General features: G+C 46.2%; 1 protein-coding gene across 1 annotated transcript in view; it reads right to left on the bottom strand.

The window, feature by feature from the left end:
* Nucleotides 1–12,987, bottom strand: part of LOC146831102 (serine/threonine-protein kinase H2-like) — a 95,322-nt gene extending 82,335 nt beyond the window's left edge. Inside the window, exon 1 of the mRNA XM_085604102.1 lies at nt 12,675–12,987. Within this exon, the coding sequence (XP_085460228.1) occupies nt 12,675–12,973 (299 nt within the window). The 5' untranslated portion in view covers nt 12,974–12,987. The remainder of the gene's footprint in view (nt 1–12,674) is intronic.
* Between the last annotated feature and the right edge of the window lie 413 nt (nt 12,988–13,400).

Genomic DNA, 13,400 nt, shown 5'->3' with positions numbered 1-13,400 from the left:
AACATCCCCCTTTTTAACTTTCACTGTTTCACGACACGTGAGCACCTTGTCCTTTTTTGATTTCTGATCGCTACTGTAATATCCAGTGGTTTTCCTCCAGGTGGAGGTAGCACAACACTAAACCCGATGATGATGCAATCACGTTACAAAGGCGGAGAACCAAGATATACCGCCATATAATCCACCTAAAAACGTGAATGAGGGTTTTTTAAGGAACGGTCGGATAACCACCAAACCCTGGATAACAGGTTCAAGTGATCCACTCTTTTTTGATATATAACATTCTCTCCGATGGCCACTGGGGGGGGGGGTTGATGTGTGTCCTGCTTTTCCTGAATGAGTCATTGCTGGGCTGAATAGAACTGGGCTACATTCAGAGTAGTGGGGGAGTTTTCACTTGCACCTGAATAGGCCTGGTCTGCAATTAGAGTAGTGGAAGGAGATTTCCCTTGCACCTGAATAGGCTCTGTCTGCTTTGGGCAATGCTGTCTCCACCTTCTGCCAGGAAGCTGCACCAGAGAGGACAGAACTGGTTTTGGCTGGGCAAAGAGCTTCTCTGCCACCAGAGAACAAAGGAATTTGTGCTATAAAAGTGGGGCATAGAGCCCAGAACTTTAGATTACTGCCGAACTACGGAACCTGCCAGGAAGAAGAGCTGGAAAAGTTGTTAGGAGTAACTGCCACTTTTCTGCGTGCTCTGCTGTGTTGGCCTGCTGCTTGCTGCTTCTGTCTTGGGAAGGGAAAGGACTGGGTTGTACATTCATCATCCTGCTGTTAGAGTTTTCTCCAAGGGCTTGAAGTAGAGCTTGCCTCCTATTGGAAGGCTCAGGGAGATAAAAGACTTCAGATAACTTGCGTGAATCAAGGAACCTGGCTGGGCAAAGAGCTTCTCTGCCACCAGAGAACAAATACATTTGTGCTATAAAAATGGGGCCCAGATCCCAGAACTTTAGATTACTGCTGAACTAAGGAACCTGCCAGGAAGAAGAGCTGCCAGGAGGAGTACTGCCCCTTTGCTGTGTTGTTGCTTTGTTGGGTTGGCCTGCAGTTGCTGTTTCTGCCTTGGGCAGTGAAAGGACTGGACTGAACTTCCTTTACTTGTGCTGAATATCTCTAAGGGTTTGAAGTAGAGCTTGCCTCCTGTTCTGAAGTCTCAGGGACTGCAAAGACTTCACCAACCTCTGGATACTGCTTCTGGAACCACTGTTTCAGTTGCCACAGAGAGGGGAAAAGAAACCGGCTCCGTCGCTGGCTCCGTGTCCTGAAGGCACCGCAGAGGGAACCGCTGCATCTCGCACCGCATCCCTGGTCTCACCGACGACAGTGACTGCCGCCGCCACAGAGCCCCTGCTTGCACCGTGACACGTGGGCACCGCTTCACTTCGTAGCCCCAGGTTCGCCGACGCTACATGCTGACTGCGACCTCAGTGACTGCATCGTGGCTCGGGGGCACCACTCATAAGTCACACGACGCACCACCCCATCCCACACCCCAGTCCGACCAAAGCCAGCTTCCCGCAACCGGCTCTGTTCTGTCTGCACCGCAACGAGCACCGCTATCACTCCGCACTGCAGCTCTGGTCTCACCAACGCCACTGGATGACGGTCAGACAGAACTGTTGGATTCTGTTGTTTAGAGCACCGGACGAAGCTACCATCTTCAAGAAACTGTGGTTTTTTAATATTCTTGCAAAGTGCATATGTTTAAAGTACTGTATGTTGGATTTTTGTCATTTTTGTCTTGTTTTGGATATATAAAAAATATTGGCTATTTTTCTAAACTGGTGTGGTGACCTTTTGTAGTGTTTTCACTGTATTACTGTTGGTTAAGTGCAAATGCTTTACACACTGCCTCTTAGATAAGCCTGACTGCTCGTGCCAAGCTACCAAGGGGGTGAGCAGGGGTTATTTTAGGAGTGTAACTCCCTTGCCCTGACTAGGAAAAACTGTCCCTATTTGGACAAAGGTACCTACCTCTGCCAACTAGAGACCCCATTTCTAACAGTTGGTGCTAGGCCATGCAGTAAACTAGTGGCACTGCTGAAAGACATTGACAAAGCCAATAGATCTCATACAACAGAGAGTTGGAGCCACTTCCTGACACCTGGTACTTCTCTGGTGCCACCCCCCTTAATTACGTTTGCTTGCACCCTCATTCACCAATCAGTAGTAAAATATGAATGGTGGTGTCCACAGCTTTCCAGCACTGCATTCCCCTTGAAGTCCGTCTGCTTAATTGCCCAATTCCTCTTTCTGGGGACCAGGAAAGTCAGCTCCTAGGGCTTTCAGAACGACACGTAGGGCAAGAAAACGAAGTGCTCTGTTGGTCTCTGCCCAATCCAGTTACTGCGTGTCGAACCCAGAAGCAGTGGCCAAGACTGGCAGACCAAGAAACTGCGTCCGCCTCATCCCGGCCGCAGGCATCAGGTTAACCAGCACCCTGACGCCAGAGCACTCCGGGGGCTTCGGGGCTCACAGTGGCTTTTGACATCAATGGGAGCAGCGGGACAGAGGGACAGAAAATGACGGCAGTGCACCGTCGCTCCATCCACAGGGACAAGGGCAGAAACTTTCCCAGTTATACCGGCTATTTTCCCTGCGGTACAAACTCGACAGCTCCAATGACACCATGAGGGCAGCCTCTCGGTCGTTTCAGCGTTCAGCTCAGCGTTCGCACAGGAAGTGGAAGTCGGAGGTAGGTTGCAGCGCACTTAGTTGACATCTGAGAATATGTATTATAGAATTGTATATGTATTAAAGGCCAGGTACTTAACCAGAATTACTCAAATAGGCATTGACAGCGTAATGTGCTATTTTTGCACTGCCATATGAAGTTCTATTGGAGGTTAGGATCTGTAGTTGACATCTACGATTACGTATTATAGGTTTGGTACTCAACAAAATAAGCACTGAACACTGACACTTTAAATCTACCAATTTTTCACAGCTATGTAAACTATTGTTGAAGGACTTAGGGGGCAATATTACATTTTATTGGAATAGGCACTGAAAATTAATGCAGTAAGTTTGAACGCAAACTGTATTCTGAGGGAACTGGCTATTGTGTCCAGTAGTATCCAGCACCTGGAATCGCAATAAAAGTAACTCACATAGAAGGTCTAGAGCTCTGGTACTTAACCGTAATAGTAGTTGAGCATTGCCATTTAAAATTTGCTACTTTGCACAATAATATCGACTACAACTGGATATCAATTGATGTAATATCATACCAAGATATTTTATTGAAATAGGAACTGAGAATGGACACCTCAAATCAACATTTAAATTGAGTTTCAGATCTGCAATGGAACTTGCTGTTTTGCATATTTGCATCCTGTACTGTGATTTGCTCTAGCAGTGACACTTTGAATGCGCCATGTTTGCACAAATCTCTTAAAGAGTGCCAAACTTCACAGGATGCGAATTTGTGAACATATTTTGCATCAATTGAAATGTGATTCTGTATTATTATTTGCACAAGCCGGTACACTTTGGAACTAGCTATATTTGCACAGAACACTTAAAGGGTACCAGACACCATAGGAAGCAGATTTGCAAACGTATTTCGCATTAAGTGAAATATGACTCTGTACTGTGATTTGCACTAACAATGTACTTTGAATTTGCCATGCTTGCACGGATTCTTAAAGAGCGCCAGACGCCTATGTGCACGGTGATTCTGCTGATTTAAGCACTAAGAGTTTTCTAATGTTAACTCTGGTTCACAAATAGGGGCCTAATTATGATGACGGTCGGAAAGGCTCCGGATTTACCTAACCCGTGTCGTAACCCCTGATTCCAACTAACTCGGAAACATTTACGACCGACCGCTTACGATGGAAGTTAACCATTCGGTCTTTCCAACTCGGTTCCAACCGGCATTCAGAGACTTCGAGTCGGTCGGAGCCGAATCGTACATGTCTATGGACCGCGTTTCCGACCAATGCATTTCAATGTCGGATTCGGACAGACTTTACAAATCAGTTTGTCTGACATGGAACGGCAGTCGGAAACTGACTTTGGGGGCCCGTAGCAGGCTCCCTTCACCCGGAGGCCTCCAGTTGGGGCACGTGGGGGTACCCTTGAAACAGCTCTTTATAACCATGCACAGCGTGGCACCATGGGGTGCCTGCCACAGGGTGCAAGGTTTTCTGAAACCACCCCTTTCTTCAATGGGAGCCTGTGTTGTCGGTCCGGACACAGGCTTCCATTGCAGTCAATGGGAGTCCGACCGAAAGGTGTTCGGAAACATCGTAATCGGTCAGTCGGACTCGCCACACCCAAGTCGGTTGGAAACAAATCTGACAAGGAGTCAGTCGCAATGCATTATCCCAGCCACTAACTTTTAGCCATACTGAACAGCAGCCACAATGGTGTACAACATGGCAAAAACACATTGTCAAAGACAATAGCTTTTGTATAGGCGAGACCTATTGGCTTTGCCAATGCTTGTCTTTTACTGGTAGAACTCCATAAGAGTGCATATGTTTCAAGTCCAACTCTCCATGTCCCACAGCTCTGAATGGTGCAGGGAGGAATAACAATGTTGCTGACTGGGTACTAGTGAATCTGGTACAGCTGTAGCTGTGAGAGAGCAGCCTGCATATGATGTGCCTTGGTGATGCGGGGAGAGAGCCGGAAGCCAGGCGCCTGTTGACACGCACTGAGGGAGCTGAGAGACAGATGCTGCAATTGGTAGAAAGAAACAGAGTGGCTCAGGACTCTGCTGTGGTGCAATAACAGGGCTTTTGCACTCAGCTGCCTGTAATCGGAACTCGTGCCAATCCCCCTGCACTGCATGCTTACAATATTATTATCATCTAGTAAAAAGGCAAAAGTCCAAATGTTATCTAAATGTGCACCACTGATGCTTAGCCTGTTTCGCACCTATGCAGAGTGCACCCCACTCAATGCAAGCACAGCGCCTTATAGACGTGGGGAGCAGGTTATGTGAAATGGCAGATGATTCCTGGGCGCAATATTCTTATAGACCTATTATTTGATATTGTATAGAAAAATACGTAAAGCACAAATTGCAATCTGAACCCTTTCCCGCACTCTGGAAATTGGGCAAACAATAAAATCCAGTGACAAATGCAATTTGGTGATATGCACAGGAACACACAATTTGCTCAGCTGTTGCAGAGGGACACCTAAACAGATCATTTGGCTCTGAAGTCTGGCACTTAGACTCAAGGCTACATCTCTCTACATAGTGCAAGTCGCTGCCCCCACCCCCTAACCAAGGCGTAGCCCTTTATCTTTACTAAAACACTGCTTCAATGAGAAAAGAAAACATAAGAACCATAGTTAAACAGACATTACAGTTATGAAAATTCTCCGTCATAAGATCAGCACAAAAAACAGAGTAAAGGCCTCTATTCCTTATCCATTTCACCAACCCTGAACCAAGGGCATCCTGGGAATTATTGGCAAGCATCCCTTAGTGGCAACCCACACTTACACATCTGTCTCTCAGAGAGATGGTCAATAACTGCTGTTCCATTCCAACCAGGGCACCGCATAGCGAACTGTCCCTACCGGGGTACCTGTCTCCAGGCGAATCCCACCAAAATGTACACTTCCAGGCATCTCGGGGTAGATCAGAAAGGTCCAGGACCACTAGCAAGTCAGTACCCTTTCCCACCTACTCAGTGCCCACACAAAATACCTCCAGGCATTTTGCCCAAAACTCCAGGTATATTGGCCAAAATGTTCAACTCCAGGCATCTCAGGGTAGGGCAAAAAGGTCCAGGACCACCAGCAGGTCAGTCCCGCACTTGCCTGCCCAGTGCCTAAACAACTCAACACCCTTCCAGGGGTAAGTACACTAACTCAGTCAAACTTTTTGAGGTATCCCCCTTTTTCTGCTGCTAGAAATTCTGCCAATTCCGCCTTAGTCCTTGGGTGGGTTGCAATGCGGTGTGCTGGAGCGCAGTAGAGAGAAAAGAGGCAGATCTCTGGCCTCACAACGCCTAAAATGTCCTGTTCCAGGCACCTCCTGATCACGTCAGGACCTGCTTTGGAGGCAGAACAGACAACGGACTCCCACCTTTGCTCGCTCCTGCCCGTGGAGCGACTCATGGTGCCCTCTCAGCTATTTGATGGGGGAGCCAGGGCATTTGTTAGATATTTACAATAGTTAATCTCCCTTTCTCAATATATTCTGTGTTCCATTACGATAAGAATGCAAAATGTAAAGTGCAGGTGTGAAAATTATGCGTGGCCGTTTCATTACTTTTTAACATAATCATTTGTTTTTTGGTGTACTACTTAAAACCCCAGTCGTGGATGTTTCTAAGTACTGTAATTAACAGATTTTACCATTACCCACCTTATTAATGAGCACTTGCACATCAACCTTTCAAGGCTGAAGGGCCAGATTGAACCTGCTGGGACTATAAGATATAGCCTCAAAGTCACAGAAAATGTTAGCAGCGAGTGACTAACCTAAGAGGATGAGGCGCTACTACCAGAGTTACCAATTTTGGAGTTGGGGAACCAGGTTGGAGTCCAAGCATTGGCTCCACGTCTGGGGATATTCCTTAATCTTCCCATGCATATAAAAATGAATTAGACTTTGTGTAATGAAATTGGTCCTCCTGTAAAGCGCTTGAATCCCTTTGGGTCGAGTTTACGCCATATTAAACTGCAAAACGAAAAAAAGTCTTCTTGTCACTGTTACTGCTACCTTTGCAGCACACTCCACCTTTCTAACTCACCCCTGACTTGTCAAAGCGTGGCAGACACATAATCGGGTACCAAATCTAAATAAAAGGAATGTATGAGGTTATAATTATGACATAATGCAGAAATGTGTCCGTGTGCTGCAGGGCACGAGTCGCGGGTACACGGAGGTGGAAGGCGTCCACCCACTTTTTTCAAAGGGTGAACGCTCTCCACGCTGCCAAGAATTTGGGCCCCACTGAATAATATACTGAACTAGTCCAGGTGTAATTTCCAAACATCTAGACACTTTCATCAGTGCCTGCTGGTTGTCTGCTTTCCATCTGCATCAAGCAACAACGTACAGGCGGGGACGGGGCTTTCTTATTTTAGACTCCTGCTGGGCCCATAACAAAGGCCAAATTTGAGGAGTCATCAGGCCTTTTGTTCGAGTCTCCTGGCTGGGAGCAGTGGGGAGCCTCACACCTGATGTAAATGCAGCAGAGGGGAAACAAAGGTTAGCACTTCACACATACTTAAGAGAGGCAGCTTTTCACTTTGTTCAGGATCTGTTTACTAGATATGAATGCACTGTAAGAATGTCAGATGTGATGGTCTCTCACAGTATTTACATAATACTAAATGTAATTAATATAGTGCTTACTACACCTGAGGAGGCGTTGAAATAATTTAAGTACCACCATTTTTTCTTGTATAGCCCTACTCATTCCAATGCTGGGTGTCAGAGCACTTTATATCAACACGTGCATATTACATGTTCAATAAATTATAGACGTTTGTAAATGAATGTACAGGATGTATTACATAAAGGTTCCCGCAAATGGAGGAGTAGTCTTGTTGTTAATACTTTACTAAATATTTTAAAGTCTGTGTTCAGCATTGATAAGGGACAATAGCCTGCTGGGATGACTGGAGTGGTTTTGGATTTAGGTCAGGGGGTCACCAGTGCCTCTCTAGTTGACACTGGAAAATATCCTAGCCACAGGGACTCGACAAATACAGCCTCAAGTTTAGGAATAAGCATTGAAGCGTACTCAGAGTTGAATTCTAGGGACAGGCGTCCGGGCCGTGTGTCTTCCCCGTGGCCATATTTTTAGGTCTCGCCTGACCCAGCGCATGCACTGGTCTTGCGAGACTTTTTGAGAGGGCTCCAAAAAGTGCTACCATGGCCAGCCTAGAGCTACAGTGCATGTGTGCTGGCGCGCGCGCCACTCTTGATCGCGATTACTTTCCCTTTCACGGCCGCACAGCCGCTTTGATGTTTGATCGCGCTCACTTTCACTTTCGCGGCCACAGGGCCGCTTGGCATAGCCAATAGGTCTCGCTTTTGAGACCTTATAAGTATTTAGTTATGCAACTGTTGCATGGCTAAACACTAATAAGGTCCCAAAGGCGAGACCTATTGGCTATGCCAATGCTTGTTGATGGCCTGTCGGATCTCTGATGTTGTCACCAGTCTACCAAGGTCTCTTTGGAACTCTGGATCTAGACTCCGCATCGGCAGAGGCGTAAGCAAGTCTTCCTAAGTTGCTGGCAGAACATGTCCCGGGTGGTCGTAAAGGGTTTTATAATAGTTGTGGAAAGCGTCATTTATAGCCTTCGGTGCATACAAAGGTATCCCTTCCCTGCCGACTATCTGCGTAATGGGTGAGCCCCGTAACTCCCGATGTACCAACCACACTAAAAGTCTACCTGACCTGCCTCCCTCCGCTTGCGTCCGTTCTTTCTCGCACATCAATTCAGCAAAGCCGCTCTGAGACCTCGTTGTATTCGTCTCTCACCTCGAGATGTTCTGTCCGTATGTTCTTGTCTGTGTCCAGCCTGTAGTACCTGTCTAAAGATAATGCACAATCCACAAGTGCAGAGGTGGGGTGAGCCAACGGGACACATGCAAATTTATGAAACGCCCAAGTCTCAAAGCCATCATTTCATATGACACTCTGAGTGACACCTCATTACGAGGAATTAGTTACATCTCTGAAAATGCTCTTTTGTGCAGTGTAGTGGTATGGAACCAGCCTAAACATAGATGGAGTCTGAACGCCTTTGTAAATTTGCCCGCTGTTAGGAAGATCAATTGGAGACCAACCAAAACTTTGAATATGAGTTATCTCTCCTGCTAATTTGAACTAAATAATCAGTTTGGAAACCAGAGTGCACCTTCCCTGATTAATTCCACACAGGCTTTGACTCTATATCACACTCGGATTTGCTTTAGCATGGTAGTTTATGTCTTTTAGTACAGGTGTAAGACTTTCTTCCAGAAGATGAACAAACCTGAGGGTCCTGATGTGGCTGGGTGAAAGTTTTTTTCATTCCGCAATATAGGGATGCGTATTGCGATATAATGCAGTGACATTACTCTGATTTTCTCAAGCAAACTATGGAAACAAACACGGTGAACAGTAGCTAGTTATCCTACCTGGAAATGTGGACTCTGTGTTTATTTTTTAGCAGTTCATGTAACTTGTGTGCGCACTCCTATTCCTGGATCATAAATGGTTGGGAGTTTTTAAGCATTTTCATTTCTGTCGTCGCTTCCTTTAAATATTGCAGTAGACAATGTGATTCATTTACACCCTTCCTTCATACTTTTTGCAAATTAGTAAGAGTGCTGAAAAACATTATAGCAAAACAAATGAAGTAACACATTTTCTATACTGAATACAAATGTGTACTGCCTTTAGACCCTCTCTTGTACATGCTAAGGTCTGAGTTGGTGGTCCTAGGCAGTAAACACAGCAGAACTCTCAAGTTTCTAAGATCCGTGCCATATCTAATATAAGTAATTCTCTAGAACAAAAAGGGGCAACCCAGTAACCCTGGGCTGGACAATAATTATTAACAAAAACGTGGCCTCTGTAGGGAAGTGTAGCCCTTGACTTCCACAGCACTAGTATTACACCAGGGATAGAAGAAAACCTCTTAAAATGAGTGAGTTTCAGTTATGCGTTTAGTGCATTTATTTATACATATCCTATCTCTGTATATACAAATTCAATTGTAGCAGTATAATGCAGTATTTATACTTTTCTCTAGAAACAAATGCTCCTGAAAGGTGACGGTGCAGTGAAAGTGATATATGGTGAATAAAAAGTACATAAGTGCTATGTACAAAAATATATACATGTGGCTAACAGGGATAATAGAATGTTTGAAGTCAATACCCGTAAAACGAGTGTTGATATCAACCACGAAATTCTTAAAAACACAGTCCACATATGATATTTGTAGACATTTCTACCCCTGAGCATAGCTATTAACAGCAGGGTTAACATCAGGATGCAAAATCTATACAGGAGACTCCAAATGATTTAGGCAGAAATCCCCACAAACAAGCGAATGTCAAAACACTATTTTTTTAAGTAATTTCAAAATGGGTATTCGCACACAAGAGATTGTGGCAAAAAGGTCCCACAATTACAACAGTGTCTAGTATTACTTCAAAGAACAACATCAAAATGGATTTAAGCATGTCGGGAATCATAGAGGTCAGACTGAGGAAATCAGTCCCCCATGGCTCATTTGAAATTTAGAATGCCTATTGATAGAGACTAAATACTTCAAGAGAAACCAGAAAGGGTGTACTCAGGGCCGGTAATCAAACTGGTTGGGGCCGGATGTGGTGATATATGCGCTTGTCATCCAAATAATGTAGTTGAAAGCCGCTTAGGTTTCAATAATGTTAGTCGCTGTCCATGTTCTGCTCTCAGATCTGCTGTCAGATCTGCTCTCATCTAGGGGCTTACTTTGCATTCTGGAGCTTGTAGTCCTGATTTAATAATGGACCTAACACGACTGCAGGGCCCAGAATCAGGGCCGGACTGGTAACTGAAGCCGGCCCTGGCAAACTGCTTGGCCGGTCCCCTTGTGGGGGGCAGAAGGGGTGCGGCCAAGCTGTTTGCAAGGGCCGATTTTGGACGCTTTTGTTACCGGAAGCCAATTTTGCATGCACCCGGTAACAGAAACGGCCCCCAGGGGCCCAAAACCACACCCCCACCCTGGCGGCCCACCGGGGAAACGGCTGGTGCCCGCTAAGGCCAGTCCAGCCCTGCCCAGAATGCAAAGAAAAGACCTAGACTAGCCGACCTACATATGTCTAGACCTGGGAAACATTAGCGGTCTTATTGACGTCATCTGTATGGTCCTAGGCGGTAATGAGCATTAATCAATTCAGGCTCCATCAATATCAAGCATTCATTACACAAAGCTTTAGGCCACCCTCTGCCCCATCACTACCCCTCCGAATAAAGAAGTTATACTTGGAGCAGTAAGTAAAAGGAACACCCCCCCCCCACACCTTCCCGCGCAATTTGTAGGTGCCTACATGCACGGAGCTTTAAGTGGGCCGGGTCTCACCGGTGCTGAGCACTGGCAGTTTTTCAAAGGGGGCCTCAAAACGAGTCTCTATCTGGCTCTGTTTTGTTCCTTTTCACAGGCAGTCCTTTTTTTTACAGACTGCAGTGACAGCAGGCACATCGATGTGCGCGTGCTCACACTGCTCACTTCTCACTAGTGGACAAGTTACATCATGACGTCATGCCATTGTGAACTTTGTTGGGGAAGGGAAATCCTTTAAAGAGAGTAATTTTCTCTTTGGATTTCCCTTCTCTTTTTGAAACTCAGGAGCAACAACATTGTTGTGGTGTCACCAGGGCTTGAAGTGGAAGCTTTTTCAATATTATATGCAAGCCATAGTTGCTGCTTATTTATCTTATGCAACTAACAACCATTGACAAAGCCAATAGTCCTGACTTGTAGGTATGATGTTACTTGATGTATCATATATCTGGATGCAATGACAGAACCAGAAAAATACAAGTTGGGCGGCACACTATGCTAAGCACAGATTTGTATCCGACGTGTTTTAAGCCAAACCCTAAATTACATTGGCCACGCCACTTTCAGAGACCAACCCCCCTGTTTTTTTATCGCTCTTAAAGCCCAGTGCATGCGTCTACAAAACTACAGCCGCTGCAGCATAGCACCTTTTTTGTTTCCTCTGTAGCCGTGCAACACAGGATCGCTAAAAACCATTGGCAAGCTTTGGCAAAGCCAATAGTTTCCAAAAGCATAACCTAATGGCTTTGCACATGCTTGTTTTTAGGTCGAGCATTCGAGACCTCTTGTATATACTTTAGTATATACTTATATGTCTATGTACTTTGTGGGCTCTGGAGATCAGCCCTAGGACTTGTCTGCTTCCGCTTAGGGATTTTTTTTTCTGTTCAACTGCCTCTATTTAACTGTCTTGATAGAAAATGACCAGCAGAGGTCAGTAAAATACCAGAATTGCTTTCTGCTGAGGGACTTTCTTTTTTTAATTTTTCTGGCAACTGCCTCTATTTAACTTTCTTGATAGAAAACGCCCAGCATCACTTTAGCATTCTCTAGATTCCAGTCCATAGAAATTGTCTTCCACAAGCACCTGTAGACAATAATAATTTTTTCAAATTTTGTATTTTCAGTGATATGACCACCGAAGGCCCTGATTTTATGTTATAAACAGATCTTTGGACTATACCATTTCCCACTGAAAGGCAATATTTCTCTCCATGTGCTCCCATACCTGTCGTGTCACGCAGTTTGGTGCTTACTTTCCCTCCATGTTAAAGAACAGTAGATGTTTCAGCACCCAGGACTAATGTGCTGCATAGCTAAATACATATAAGGTCCCAAAGGCGAGACCGATTGCATTGCAAATGCTTGTTTAAATTGCTTGTTCATCTACACAGTTTAAAACCGAATTGTTTAGTGTAGCTTGGACTCGTGGTCTTCAGGCACCATGTTTTTCCATGCGATATGTACCACTGGGTACAATTTAGGACCCCACTGCCTTACTTACCATTGACTGGCTCCGAGCACTCTATATACGGTATTGCGGTGTAAAATGAGCGACTCATATGCTACAGGCTTCATCAGTATGTTACTTGCGCTCTTGTCTCTGTCATACCCCCGGGAGAAGACCCCTGCCCTAGGTTCTGTACCTGGCTATGACCCGGGGGTCGAACTTGGCTCGGTATCGGGCCACTTTGATCCTGTGCACGTGCTCCGGAACCGAGATGGGTGCGGTCTGTTTCGGTGGCTCGCCGTCTCCTCCGAGGCCCCAGAAATCCCCGCGGAGGAACCCCATTGGTCCCTGCGGCTTCTTCAGCGGTGGCTCATCCTCCCAGCCGCAGATGCGGGGCGCCCGGCTGCACCACACCATGGTCTTCACCAGGTCCGCGCAGGACTTGGCCGCTTTGGGAGGGGGCTCAGGCAGCACCTTTCCCGCTCCGCAGCCCATGGCCCCGGGGCAGAAGAAGGGCGCAGGGTGCGCGGTGCTGGCTCCTGCTCCGGGCACAGGACAAGAGGCGCGCTCCACCGAGCAGTGTCCAGACCAGCCTCGCAGCCCCTCCCTCCCCCAGGGGGCCTCCGCTCCGACTGGTTATTCGTCTCCCACTCTCAACAGCACCCTCGACTCCCCCTGTCTCTTCGTAGTTCACTCCTTTCTCGTGGAGGAGGCTTCTGTCGATGTTGAGCTCATCTCTGTAAACCTCGCGCTTCACAAACCAGCCTCTGAAATCTAAATTATTTCGAGGGGGGTTGACTGTTGCGGAATCGTGTCATGTTCCGGATCAGGTCAATTGACATTGACTAGCCTAAATGCCCCGTGCTACTTAACATAGCTCTTTCTTCTTATGCAACGCAAGGCGGACTCCCTCCCCGTGATG

This window comes from Triturus cristatus, chromosome 5_1, assembly GCF_964204655.1.
Source record: "Triturus cristatus chromosome 5_1, aTriCri1.1, whole genome shotgun sequence".
Taxonomy (NCBI): Eukaryota; Metazoa; Chordata; class Amphibia; order Caudata; family Salamandridae; genus Triturus; species Triturus cristatus.
The sequence above is the reverse complement of the archived record's forward strand: the minus strand, read 5'-3'. Positions and strand labels throughout refer to the sequence as shown.